Genomic DNA, 13,922 nt, shown 5'->3' with positions numbered 1-13,922 from the left:
CCCCGATCTACATAAATGCGTCTATGTTCGCGCGAATCATTCGTGATCCAGCCTCATCTACAGAAGAAGTGAGTATAATGTTTTGTAATGAATCTTTGCAAATCGCCTTTCCTAATAATGTGCTAATTAGCAAGTTTCACGATGAATGCGGCTAAAGTAAACAGTCTCTCTGAGAGCAGCTCAGAGTCAGCAGAGCTCATTAACATTTAAAGGGATATGCACCAAAAACGTCTTGATCTGAAAAGAGCTGTTTTTGACCGGGTAAAAAAGGTGTTTTTTACAACTTTTCATTAAGACCCTAAAGAATCATATCAACTTGTGGAAAATGGGCATCCTATGACCCCTTTAAGAACATGCATTCCTGCTCATGTCGAATGCATTTCATTCCTTTTGCCTAGTTTTGTTAAGAAATTAATTTGTAGGCACAGTTTATATTCCTTCACAAAATGAATTTCAGTCATTTAAACAGAAGCCTGTAGAGGGTTTTAAGATCCTGAGAAACAAATTCAATCAGTGTGTCCACACTTTTGACTGGTAGTTTAACGTATAAAATAGATTAAATAATAAAGATGATCAGCTAGTATTTGTTTAGTGAAAGCTTTTGGTCTTGTGCAGAATGGCGGCATTGCTCAGTAAGTTCAGGATTGACTTCTCTGACATCACCGTTCTTGGAGACATCAACATTAAGCCAAAGAAGCACAAGTAAGTTTCGATCCACACTGCAAAAAATTATTCTCTTACTTAGTGTTTGTGTCTTGTTTTCTAGTATAAATATCAACATTCTTGACTCAAGATGCATTTACTGTACAAGTAAAATGACTTCAGATATTATGTCTTGTTTTCTGAAAAAATTACCCAAATTGTATTCGTTTTTGCTTAAAACAAGAAAAAATATCTGCCAATGGGGCAAGATAATCTTGTTTAGCCTTTAAATTAAGATTATTTTTCTTACCCTATTGCCAGATATTTTTGCTTGTTTTAAGCAAAAACTAACAAAATTTTGATAATTTTTTCAGAAAGCAAGACTTAATATCTGAAGTCATTTGACTTGTACAGTAAATGCATCTTGATTCAAGAATGTTTAGATATTTATACTAGAACACAAGACACAAACACTAAGCAAGAGAATCATTTTTTGCAGTGCATTGGCTAATAATGAGCATGTTTTGCTCCGGTATCCACGAGAAACAGCTGTTGTTTGATTTTGTGCTCAGCAAGAAGATGTTTGAGGAAATGATCGAGCCGTACAGACTGAAGGAGGACGACATGGAGCAAGAAGCCGCTGAGAAACTGAAGGCTGAAGAACCGTGGAGGATCACAGATAATGAGCTGGAGCTCTACAGGGCCAAGGTTACCATCAGCTACTCTTCAGGAGATGTGATGCTCTTACATTGCTTTGAGATGGAGCTTCACGTGTCTCAGTCCCATTATTTCTCTAATGTGTCAGTGAGAGCTAATCAAAAAGACGACTTTAGACATGGCTCTTTCATAATAACCAGCTTTATTTCATTGCACAGATCTTATTTAGAACAAGTTACATTGTTTAAAGAAAATATACTGTCTGGAACCAATTGATTTTCATGATGATTTGATCTTAAATGTCCCCATTCTGCCATCAGTGTAGACAAAACATCACAGTAAAATACTCTGACAGTGCTTCATGCGCTGCTACTGAATTTACATTTTAGAAATTATGTTTTAGTTGAGTTACTTCGGTTTAAGTTTGAATGTGATGAGAGAGAAGCATTAGTACCACAAAATAATACAAAGACAAATAAACACAGAGATGCAAACAGGTGAGAGGGGGAAAAAAAGTTGAGAACATTGCATGGGAAATATTTTTATTACCTCATATGTCAAAAACTAATTTTTCACACACAAAAAAAAAAAAATAAATTTAACATTTTGTTGCAACATTTTACAAAAATCAAGATTGAATATATTTGGTCAAAATCCCATGTTGTAAAAGATGAAGTCCTATTTAAGACAATATTGGCGGATTAGACGGCAACGCTGACCTAAAATTCCCGCATCTCAGACCTCAAACACATAAAATATTACCATTTCTAGACATAGTTTTTGAAGTAAAGAGTAAAGAAAATACTATACAAAACTTATTGAAACAACAGTTCTTTATTTACCCTTTATTTATCATTGGATCCAAGCAAATCTCACAGGTGACCTGTTTTGAATGAGTTGTCACTGAAAGGTGAGGAGTTTGCATCTATGAAACATTTCTATTGTGAATTTCTATAGTTGCACACAACAAACCTACTGTGTGAACAGTGTAGTCTGAACAAATGACTCTTAAGAACTGATTCTTTTTAATTAATTAATCAAAAAGACTCATTTTAGCCACTTAATAAAAAATAAAATAATTGCAGGTTTATATCTGACAATTCTGACTTCTTTTCTCAGAATTTAGCTATAAAGTTCAACTCTGAGGGAAAGAAAGACTATTTTCTTACAATTTTCTTAGAAACACTTTATATCTCAACAGTTCTGACTTTATAACTCGCAATTTCATGATTATATCTTGCAATCTTGAATTTATTTCTTGGAAATGTGTCTCTATCAAACGATTCGGACTTTATATATATATATATATATATACTATATAGTCATGTGCATCCTCAGAAGTGAAATCCTTACAATTCCCATTCCTATTAACAAAACATGTTTGAACTGGCAGTATATTTCTATAGAAATCTAGAGAATTCTCATGTTATACAAACAGATATAAAGAACAAATATTTTCATATTTGGTGACTACTTTTTGAAATATTTTACATAGCAACTGTAATTTAATAATTTGCAAGAAGAATACTCATCAGAGTCGGAGAGCGAGTTCTGACCTTTACTTTAAAATAGTGATGCACATATGAAAAATATGAAAAATCAGTAAAAACCTCCATTCATTTTCATATCAAGTGTTCAAAAGATAACATCCAAAAGGTCTAAGGTTCTCGTCGCATGTCTTTTATGTTTTTTTTAGAGGTTGGATTAAAATTAAATTCTGCCATACTGCCCTTAATACTTCTGATTGTGATGTCTACTTCATAATTATTGAGAAAAGTATGGAAAAACATGTTTCAGATCACTCAAACCGTGTATGGAAATGGAGGCGCCTTTATATGGTTACTAATGGGGTTTGATGGTCACCTAGTGGAAAGGCTTGGTACTGCATCCAAACAAAATCTCACTGAAAGCAAATTTTTTGAGATATCAACCTCAAATTTGAAACACAACTTGTTTTAATTTTCTAGCCGCTTTAGAGTTAAAACATGTTTTGTAAAATATATATTTTATATAAAATATCGATATTTTAATTTTTACATTTTATATTTTCATAAACTTAAACTTCCATAACTTTTATTGTAATGCAATTTTTATAACTGTGTTCACTTCTACAATAATCTGCCTAGTGTCTTCTTTAAACAGAGACCAACCTTAAGTCTGTGCTCCAAAGCATTCACAATTTACAACAATTTAAGTAGGAAATGTCATTTTCAGGTGGAACCGACAGTTAACAGGTTAATTATGAACACACTGGTTTGTAGTGCAAACATTTTTACCGTTTACTGTATATTGTTATTCTTCTCGATATTTCCCTACGGCAGCTAATGAACCGTAATTCTCACACATTCACAGAAAACGGCTTACTTCTGCGTTGAAAAATAAGGTGGATATAAGCACGCACTAGATGGACATGTTTGACCGTTACACTCTCATCTCAGATCTTTCAGAGTGAAACAGCATCTAAAAACATGGAAGAATTTCAGCTTTTTAAAGTGCCCTATTATGGATTTCTGAAAATTACCTTTCATGCCGTGTGTAACACAGCTCTAAGTGAATGAAAACATCCTGCAAAGTTTTAAATCTGGTTTAAAGTGCCCCTATTATGGATTTTTGAAAATTACCTTTCATGCCGTGTGTAACACAGCTCTAAGTGAATGAAAACATCCTGCAAAGTTTTAAATCTGAACGTGCACCGTGTATAAAGTTATTGTCTCTCAAAACAGAGTCGACTCTGAATCATTTAAACAAATCTTTTATAAAACGAATCCCAAGCCGTTTCATGTTGATGTCAACATGAAACATTAGCATATTGCCCGCCCACGGGTTGGTCTGAAAGAAAATGCAAATTCATTCTTTGCCACTAGGTGCCGCTTTTGGAGCGGTAAAATATCTGTTTCCCCGGTAACGCTGTACACAAAGCAGCACTGCGCTCACAAACGCTGCTTTATCAGGCATTACAGGCGAGATCCAATCGGACCAATCACCGCAGATTAGCCTCACGCAAAGCAGGGGTTTGGAAAAATGAATCGTTGAATGAATCGTTTGGGAGTCGTTGAGCGAACAAGGTAAAAATAAATGCATATGATAAGACAATAAAAGTGTTTTTGACCTTGCATGCATGTCAACCTGTTGTTGGGGACTCCCAAACCCAAAATATGAACCTTTCATAACCCATAATAGGGGCACTTTAAAAAACACGTCCCTACACATATTTGACCCAAAGTTGGGTTGAAACAACCCAGCATTTTTTAGAGTGTAGACCTTGCGTTTTTCCCCATTCCATTGCCCGTGTGTCACATTTTTGCTTTGTTCTGTGCGAACGGCCCCAAATAATGTCTGAATAGCATCAACATGTAAGTGACATCAGTTCTTACTGTTCTTTCATTCAGTCGAATCGCCAGATCAGACTGAACGAGCTTCTGAAGGAACACTCGAGCACAGCCAACCTCATTGTCATGTAAGTACTGACCACACATTTAACACATAAAACACTTGAATGTATGTGGCCCTTGTGAAGCACACAGGTGCCTTGATTTGATTCACCCGAGTATCTGATTCATTTGGGGTTGGCAGAACCATGCCGCTCGCCAGGAAGGGGACGGTGTCCAGCGCTCTTTACATGACCTGGCTGGACACGTTATCTAAAGATCTGCCACCAATACTTCTTGTCCGAGGAAACCATCAGAGTGTTCTGACCTTCTACTCATGAAGAGAACGTGAAGTGACTGTGTTACAATCAGTACATTTGTATATTGACCTGATTTGTTCGCCGTCGCCAAATCGACTGACAGTATTTTTAATATATTGAGCTGAAATAACCAGTGCTACAGAAATGTTCAAGTTTATTTGTTTATATATTTTTTATGTAACGACACTTACCTAAAAAAAAAAAAGCAGATTAAATGATGCTTGAAATAAATTTAAAGAGACAGTTCACCCAAAAATGAAAATTCTGTCATCATTATATCTTTTGTGTTGATCAGAAAAAAATCCATACAGGTTTGGAACGACATGAAGGTGAGTAAATGATGACAACATTTCAATTTTTGGGTGAACTAACCCTGTAATGTTCATTTTTGCACTAACACTTTTGTTAACTCAGAACATTGATGGCATTTTTCACTGCCAAGCCTGAAATTAAATTCTTGTCATTTTTCAGTCAAACTCGCTCTGAACAGAGGCTGTATTTGAGCTTATCTTCATCCTGTCTTCAAACGCCGTCTGTTCCGGCTGCTGTTCTTAGACGCTGTTAGATTTACTAAGAACCTACTAATTCTGATCATTCGGGAGAAAGTGGGTTTGCACATGTCTTAGTGCCAATGCAACACTGTTCTAGACAAGAGAGACATTGAAAGATGCAATGCATTAAATAAATGGCATGATTTTAACCATATTATTTGTGTTTTCCATGCATTATTGTATCTATACATATACATTAAAACAAAAACTGTAAAATTGCAGTTTTGGAGCGCCAAAGTTGCAGCTATAAACTGTGAGAAATTTTTAGTCAGGGTAATGGAAAATGCAACTGCTAACTAATACACACAAATACACCATATGCCCTTTTTACAGTGTAGCTCATTGCACTTTTTTGACTTTTAATTTAATTTTAGATTGAAACTCTGAATTGAGCAGAAATGACAGAAACAATTGTGGCAGTTTAAAGGGTTTATGTAGTTTGATGAAGCTAAATGTATGCGTTTAAGACCTTTTTAAGACCAAGTATGGAATAAATTGAAGGGAACACACTATGTCAAGATGTTCTCTTATAATGTACATGTCTAAGGAGTTTTTCAATGCACATGTCTGAAGAACCTTAAATCAAAATACGTTTACTTGAAATGCAACATGACTAAAGATAAGAAGTCTTGTTTTCTGAGAAACTGATCAACATAAAACAAGAACCGATATCTGCCAAAATCGACTTAATTCAGAATCAGAATTAGCTTTATTTGCCAAGTGTGTGCAGACATGCAAGGAATTTGTTGTGGTTTTTAAGGTGCTCTTGGTACATACATGCATACATATCTGACATGAGAACAGAAAACATTTAAATAGTAAGACTTAACAATAAATAATAATAATAATGGGGACTGAGGTGGGTCAGAGAAGGCATAATTTAGTCTGGTTTTTATCCGGCATTGTGTGTTATGAGCAGGAACAGACCAGCATAAACAGACCATAAAAGTGCCCCTATTATGGATTTTTGAAAATCATGCCGCATGCCGTGTGTAACACAGCTCTAAGTGAATGAAAACATCCTGCAAAGTTTTAAATCTGACCGTGTATAAACTCTGAATCATTTAAACAAATCTTTTATAAAACGAATCCCAAGCCGTTTCATGTTGATGTCAACATGAAACATTAGCATATTGCCCGCCCACGGGTTGGTCTGAAAGAAAATGCAAATTCATTCTTTGCCACTAGGTGCCGCTTTTGGAGCGGTAAAATATCTGTTTCCCCGGTAACGCTGTACACAAAGCAGCACTGCGCTCACAAACGCTGCTTTATCAGGCTTTACAGGCGAGATCCAATCAGACCAATCACCGCAGATTAGCGTCACGCAAAGCAGGGGTTTGGAAAAATGAATCGTTGAATGAATCGTTTGGGAGTCGTTGAGTGAACAAGGTAAAAATAAATGCATATGATAAGACAATAAAAGTGTTTTTGACCTTGCATGCATGTCAACCTGTTGTTGGGGACTCCCAAACCCAAAATATGAACCTTTCATAACCCATAATAGGGGCACTTTAAAAAACACGTCCCTACACATATTTGACCCAAAGTTGGGTTGAAACAACCCAGCATTTTTTAGAGTGTAGACCTTGCGTTTTTCCCCATTCCATTGCCCGTGTGTCACATTTTTGCTTTGTTCTGTGCGAACGGCCCCAAATAATGTCTGAATAGCATCAACATGTAAGTGACATCAGTTCTTACTGTTCTTTCATTCAGTCGAATCGCCAGATCAGACTGAACGAGCTTCTGAAGGAACACTCGAGCACAGCCAACCTCATTGTCATGTAAGTACTGACCACACATTTAACACATAAAACACTTGAATGTATGTGGCCCTTGTGAAGCACACAGGTGCCTTGATTTGATTCACCCGAGTATCTGATTCATTTGGGGTTGGCAGAACCATGCCGCTCGCCAGGAAGGGGACGGTGTCCAGCGCTCTTTACATGACCTGGCTGGACACGTTATCTAAAGATCTGCCACCAATACTTCTTGTCCGAGGAAACCATCAGAGTGTTCTGACCTTCTACTCATGAAGAGAACGTGAAGTGACTGTGTTACAATCAGTACATTTGTATATTGACCTGATTTGTTCGCCGTCGCCAAATCGACTGACAGTATTTTTAATATATTGAGCTGAAATAACCAGTGCTACAGAAATGTTCAAGTTTATTTGTTTATATATTTTTTATGTAACGACACTTACCTAAAAAAAAAAAAGCAGATTAAATGATGCTTGAAATAAATTTAAAGAGACAGTTCACCCAAAAATGAAAATTCTGTCATCATTATATCTTTTGTGTTGATCAGAAAAAAATCCATACAGGTTTGGAACGACATGAAGGTGAGTAAATGATGACAACATTTCAATTTTTGGGTGAACTAACCCTGTAATGTTCATTTTTGCACTAACACTTTTGTTAACTCAGAACATTGATGGCATTTTTCACTGCCAAGCCTGAAATTAAATTCTTGTCATTTTTCAGTCAAACTCGCTCTGAACAGAGGCTGTATTTGAGCTTATCTTCATCCTGTCTTCAAACGCCGTCTGTTCCGGCTGCTGTTCTTAGACGCTGTTAGATTTACTAAGAACCTACTAATTCTGATCATTCGGGAGAAAGTGGGTTTGCACATGTCTTAGTGCCAATGCAACACTGTTCTAGACAAGAGAGACATTGAAAGATGCAATGCATTAAATAAATGGCATGATTTTAACCATATTATTTGTGTTTTCCATGCATTATTGTATCTATACATATACATTAAAACAAAAACTGTAAAATTGCAGTTTTGGAGCGCCAAAGTTGCAGCTATAAACTGTGAGAAATTTTTAGTCAGGGTAATGGAAAATGCAACTGCTAACTAATACACACAAATACACCATATGCCCTTTTTACAGTGTAGCTCATTGCACTTTTTTGACTTTTAATTTAATTTTAGATTGAAACTCTGAATTGAGCAGAAATGACAGAAACAATTGTGGCAGTTTAAAGGGTTTATGTAGTTTGATGAAGCTAAATGTATGCGTTTAAGACCTTTTTAAGACCAAGTATGGAATAAATTGAAGGGAACACACTATGTCAAGATGTTCTCTTATAATGTACATGTCTAAGGAGTTTTTCAATGCACATGTCTGAAGAACCTTAAATCAAAATACGTTTACTTGAAATGCAACATGACTAAAGATAAGAAGTCTTGTTTTCTGAGAAACTGATCAACATAAAACAAGAACCGATATCTGCCAAAATCGACTTAATTCAGAATCAGAATTAGCTTTATTTGCCAAGTGTGTGCAGACATGCAAGGAATTTGTTGTGGTTTTTAAGGTGCTCTTGGTACATACATGCATACATATCTGACATGAGAACAGAAAACATTTAAATAGTAAGACTTAACAATAAATAATAATAATAATGTGTATGAATCTGGAACAGAAGATTTATGCACATATTTGTGCATAGAGAAAACAAAGAGTTCAAAGAGAAAACAAGTTTTCATATTACATTGATAGATATTTGTACTTGATTTAAGCTTATGCTCACTTTATTTCGTTCAATATTTCAAGACATTTTACATTTGGAGTAAGTTTATCTTGATTTAATGTTGTGATAAAGATGCTGAGGAAGATACTCATTCAATGAATGCAACATTCAATGACTTAATGACTCTACTGCTCTGATATAACGCTTTTTAAGGCCTTCATTTGTGGAAGAAAGAATCACGACTTTTTGAGAACCGCAGAAACGATGTTGCTGTAACTTATTGATGGATTCATTTGCAACACAACCGCAATCCTTCACTCAAAACACTACACATGTTGATCCAAGATGTTTTAATGTGTGCAGCGTTTCACCAGCACCATCTCTATTAGCACTCGTGTGTGATTAATACCCTCCCATCCACTTGATTTAGGATTCATCACCGTTTTCTGTCAGAAATCCTGTGAGGAGAATGTCAGTCAGTTCCTCCCTTCGGCAGAGAATCAAGACGCACGGAGCGGATCCGGATGACAGCGGGGATGACTGGGAGATCGGCGTTGGGAATCTGATCATCGACCTGGACGCGGATTTAGAGAAGGATCGACAGAGATTGGAGATGAATCGCATTTTGAGCGTTAAAAGCGCTGCGGAAGGTCGCGAAGCGCTGGAATACAATTGCGCAAACGCAGGAGGCGCCGCGTTCGACGGCCTGACGCAGCCGTTCCTCTGCAAAGAGCTCAAGAAATTCAAGCTGAAACGAAGGAATTCCTCCACGGACATGGATCGATTCCCGTCGCTGGAGATTGTGAGCGGCATTCCCAAAGCATGCGTCAGTAAGCGGCGCGAGGCTCAAGGACGCGGCGGAGAGATGAATCCAGCACCAGCGCCGGTGGACAGCGACGAACCCGCGCCGCTCGGCAGAGCCAAAGACGGCAAAAAGGGCAAAACCCAGAGCAAAGGAGTGAACAGAGAGAAAGACTCGGCTAAGACGCGGAAGGAGAAGCCAAGCGATGAATTTGGCCCGCTTTCGGAGAACGGAACGGAGAATCTCATCGGCAGGGGCGGAATGGATGCGGCTATTGTTGACCACACAAACACCGAGGAGCACAGCCTAAGAACGGTAAGCTCGCATCTTTCCTTCCATGCACGATTGACGCGTGCGATCACATACGAATCCCGCTACTGCGTTATGAAGCAACGAGCGCGAGGCTGTAGGTTGAGCTGATGGCGGATTCAATGTTCAGTGTTCAAATGCGCTAAAAAAGCAAAGGTGCTTCGTGCGTCTGTTTGCTTCTTTGTGCGCTATGCGCGAATCTCAATGCAGCCGGCGAGATTCGTCAAATAGCAAAACGAGCACCAAACACCTTCCCTGCAATGATGGATTTATATCGCGATATCAATATAAAGAGGTTGTCTTTTGTTTGTCAGCCATTTCCTTTGTTAACGCAGCCCTTGTGAAATTCTTCACGTCTGTTGCTATTGGAAACCTAAGCATCATAATTCCCTCTGCTTGTTTTGGACAAAGACATACTGGCTTGTTTAAAGCCAAATTGCCTTTCGTGTGCTATTTACATTTTAAATATAGAGACAAGCTCCACCCCCTCCAGTCTTGGCCATTCTGCTCTATTGTCCCTTATCTAGATGTCTTTTTGCATTTTGCCTTGATTCCAGTGACATCGCTCAGATAGACATCATTCACGAGGCTATTCTGACATGCTGTCATTGCTGTAGGAGCTTTTGTGTGTTTTCCTTGATCACTTGATTGCAGAATTAAAAAATACAGAAGTCAAATATTTTGATGCAATTGATCAACAAGAAACTGGCATGCAACTGTATTATACTTCAGCTGGCACAGTGTTTGTGATCTCTTTCTCTCTCCAGTTGAGTGTTAAGACGCGGTCAGTTGGAACTAACACACAGGAAGCCGAGAAAGCCCTCGAGTCCAGCTACATGGAGCCATGTCAACCAGGAACGAGCGTCAATCTAGAGGGTATTGTGTGGCATGAGACGGAGGAAGGTGAGAGCTTGTTATTCTGTGCAATGTTCCACACACATAAAACAAGATGCTGTTGTAAAATTATATGCATGCATGTGCTTTCGGTTAGTATCTCGCATCACTATTTCTTCTTCACCACATTATGATTGACTGCATTCAAATTGGTTTCACTGGATATGTGATGAGTGAAGGGCGAGTTTTGTCATTAGCTCCACAGGACTGCGTTTTCAAAGCAGCTGTGAGACGGAAGCATTTGAAGGAAGAGGAGACACTGGTTGCATATTGATTAAGCAAATTAAAATTGCAGACCACCATCTTATCAAGCACAGAATGAATCCATTCAAAAATACAGTAAAAGCATCAAGATATGGCTAAACCTAATGGTTTTATTTGGTGTTTGTAGAAAATGTTTGAATCTTTTGGAATATTTTGAGTGCTTTTTACTTTTAATATTTCAGAGGGACTCATTATGTGACTGTTTCTCTTTGATTTCAGGAGTTCTAGTTGTGAATGTCACATGGAGGAAAAGGACCTATGTGGGCACTCTCTTGGACTGTACCAAGCATGACTGGGCTCCACCACGGTAAAACACTTTCCTTTATTCTTGAATGCTTAACTTGTAGTGTATATATTAGGGATGTTCATCTCCATAACTGAGGCTGATGCGATACGCATCTCAGTGCATTGGAACTATGGAATAAGTATTTTGAATGTATCGTATCATTGGCTATACGATACATTAAAGATACTTATTCCATAGTCTGACTAAATACTGGATTCTGATTGGCTGGCAGGTATACAGTAAAACTGTTTAATGCACAGGTAGTTCCAAGTCAGTTTAATCACCGTTCTATATTAATGCGCTGCTTTAATTGTTGCACAAAAACCCACACACGTCACTCGCACACAAACACACACAGAAAGAGAGAGAGAAAGTCGGAGATCGCAGATTGCGATGCGTACACACATAAACTTATCAACGCTTCCCCGTGATTTTTATTAATAAAATAGCCAAGATACTAGATCACTACATTATATTCCTCAACAACGAGGTGGTAAAATCACTGTTTTTTAAGTAATTAAATGTTTGTTGAGATAGACGCGCCGACGCAGCACACAGGTAACACACACACAACTACCATCTCTCTCATTCTCTCTCTCGATTGATAATTAATTGAAATAAATGCTATAACTCATTCAAATAAATGTGATCTTACCGCATTATTTAATCTCTGTGTCTGATTTGAAGTGGGCAGAATGCTAGAGCTAACGAGCCGTAACTGACGAAAATAACAAACGTCATTTTTACCCTTCTGGTCAAATATTTCACTGCAAAGAGCAATACTAGTTTTAACTTGTCTATAACTTGGTAAATGACCATGAAATAAGTGGGATAATCAACGGCTTGCTGTGCATTCAAGGATTTTAAATGCACTATGCGGGTGGTTCTTGGCCTCCACGTCGTACATTTAAAATCCTTAAATGCATGACAAGCCGTTGATTATTCCTTACATATGAAGCAGCTACTGATGCAATGCGCTACGATTCACTCCAATTACGTTGCAGTGCGATCCGATTTCGATTCGATTCAATACAATGTGATTCAATGCAATTCAGTGCAATGGAAAAAATATGATGCTATGCAATTCAATATGGTACAGATAGTTTGCTTTTATTTCTTTGGTTGATTGTAATTATTTGGTGGAAGATGCAGCTCTACCTCTGCCATGTTAATTTATGTGACTCTCAGGACACTCCTCTGTCTCTGTAGTTGTAACGTGTGGAGAGTGACAGAGTTGAGGATCCAAATGCAGCTTTATTAAGATCGTAGTCAGACAAGCAGGGTCAAACACCAGCAAAACAGTAATATCCAAGGCAAATCCAAAAGAGTAATCCAATAAATAGGCAATGGTCAAGGCAGGCAGCAAACAATCAAAAACAAGGAAACAGTCCAAGATCAAAAACACGAAGGCAAGGAAACAGAACAGAAACTAGAAAACGCTACAGGCTAAAAAGGCTAACCATCATCAGCGGTGAGTGTGTGTGTGTGTGTGTGTTCCATTCTTATAGTGTGTGACTGATGAGGTCATGAGAGACAGGTGACTGCAATTGGTGAGTGCTGATGAGTCCGGGAAAAGGATTATAGGAAATGGAGTCCGGGGTAAAGTGGCAAGAGTCTGGAATGGAGTGCCCTCTAGCGAAGCTCATGGGCACTCCAGCTAGAGATCATGACAGTAGTGTTGTGATACGTCATATTCACGTAGTGGTGATGAGAGGACACACTTGAGAAACAGTTTAGAGAGGAGAAATCAATCTACATATAAAACATTGGTTACAAATTATTGGTCACTTTCTTACAGTGGTGGACGAAGTACACAAATCAAGTACTTGAGTAAAAGTACAGATACGTATAATAAAATATTACTCCAGTAAAAGTAAAAGTACTCCTTTTTCAATTTTACTCGAGTGAAAGTACTAAAGTACTCGATTTTTTTATGTACTTAAGTAAAAAAGTACTGATAGATAGATTTATTTTGCAATTTTATATAGGCTACTTAATTTCATTTTATATTAGCACATATTTTTTTATAATACTACTGCTCAAAATACCTGGGATTTTCCCAAAATAACCACTATATGGAGTCAAGATATATTTTTGTTGTTGATATGGACTACGTTGACGAGAGTGATGTAATGTCCACTGTGAAGTTTACACTGCGATTTGACCATCTGATTTTCACCAGTAAGAAAAAAGTGTTTTGAAGCTTGTTGTTTTGCAGAACATCACAGTTATATATGACATGCGAGAGAATAAGGCCTGAAGTTAGGAAGAACATTTTAAGGAAAATATAATTATATTTTCATAATGATTTTTTTCTTCTCAAACCTTGTCTGTGGTGTAAAAACACCCC

The 13,922-nt window shown here is 37.6% G+C and overlaps 2 protein-coding genes across 2 annotated transcripts in view; both read left to right on the top strand.

The window, feature by feature from the left end:
• LOC107697601 (solute carrier family 12 member 2-like) overlaps window positions 1-5,173 on the top strand; it is a 23,181-nt gene extending 18,008 nt beyond the window's left edge. Inside the window, exons 23-26 of the mRNA XM_016498398.1 lie at window positions 616-702; window positions 1,215-1,350; window positions 4,689-4,756; window positions 4,873-5,173. Coding sequence (XP_016353884.1) covers window positions 616-702; window positions 1,215-1,350; window positions 4,689-4,756; window positions 4,873-5,008 — 427 coding nt within the window. The 3' untranslated portion in view covers window positions 5,009-5,173. The remainder of the gene's footprint in view (window positions 1-615; window positions 703-1,214; window positions 1,351-4,688; window positions 4,757-4,872) is intronic.
• Window positions 5,174-9,486: 4,313 nt separating this feature from the next.
• Window positions 9,487-13,922, top strand: part of LOC107697597 (zinc finger protein 608-like) — a 16,570-nt gene continuing 12,134 nt past the window's right edge. Inside the window, exons 1-3 of the mRNA XM_016498396.1 lie at window positions 9,487-10,134; window positions 10,896-11,031; window positions 11,506-11,593. Coding sequence (XP_016353882.1) covers window positions 9,487-10,134; window positions 10,896-11,031; window positions 11,506-11,593 — 872 coding nt within the window. The remainder of the gene's footprint in view (window positions 10,135-10,895; window positions 11,032-11,505; window positions 11,594-13,922) is intronic.

Source organism: Sinocyclocheilus anshuiensis, unplaced genomic scaffold, assembly GCF_001515605.1.
Source record: "Sinocyclocheilus anshuiensis isolate Anshui unplaced genomic scaffold, SAMN03320099.WGS_v1.1 scaffold1312, whole genome shotgun sequence".
NCBI classification, from domain to species: domain Eukaryota; kingdom Metazoa; phylum Chordata; class Actinopteri; order Cypriniformes; family Cyprinidae; genus Sinocyclocheilus; species Sinocyclocheilus anshuiensis.
This window is presented reverse-complemented; position numbering and strand designations above follow the sequence as displayed.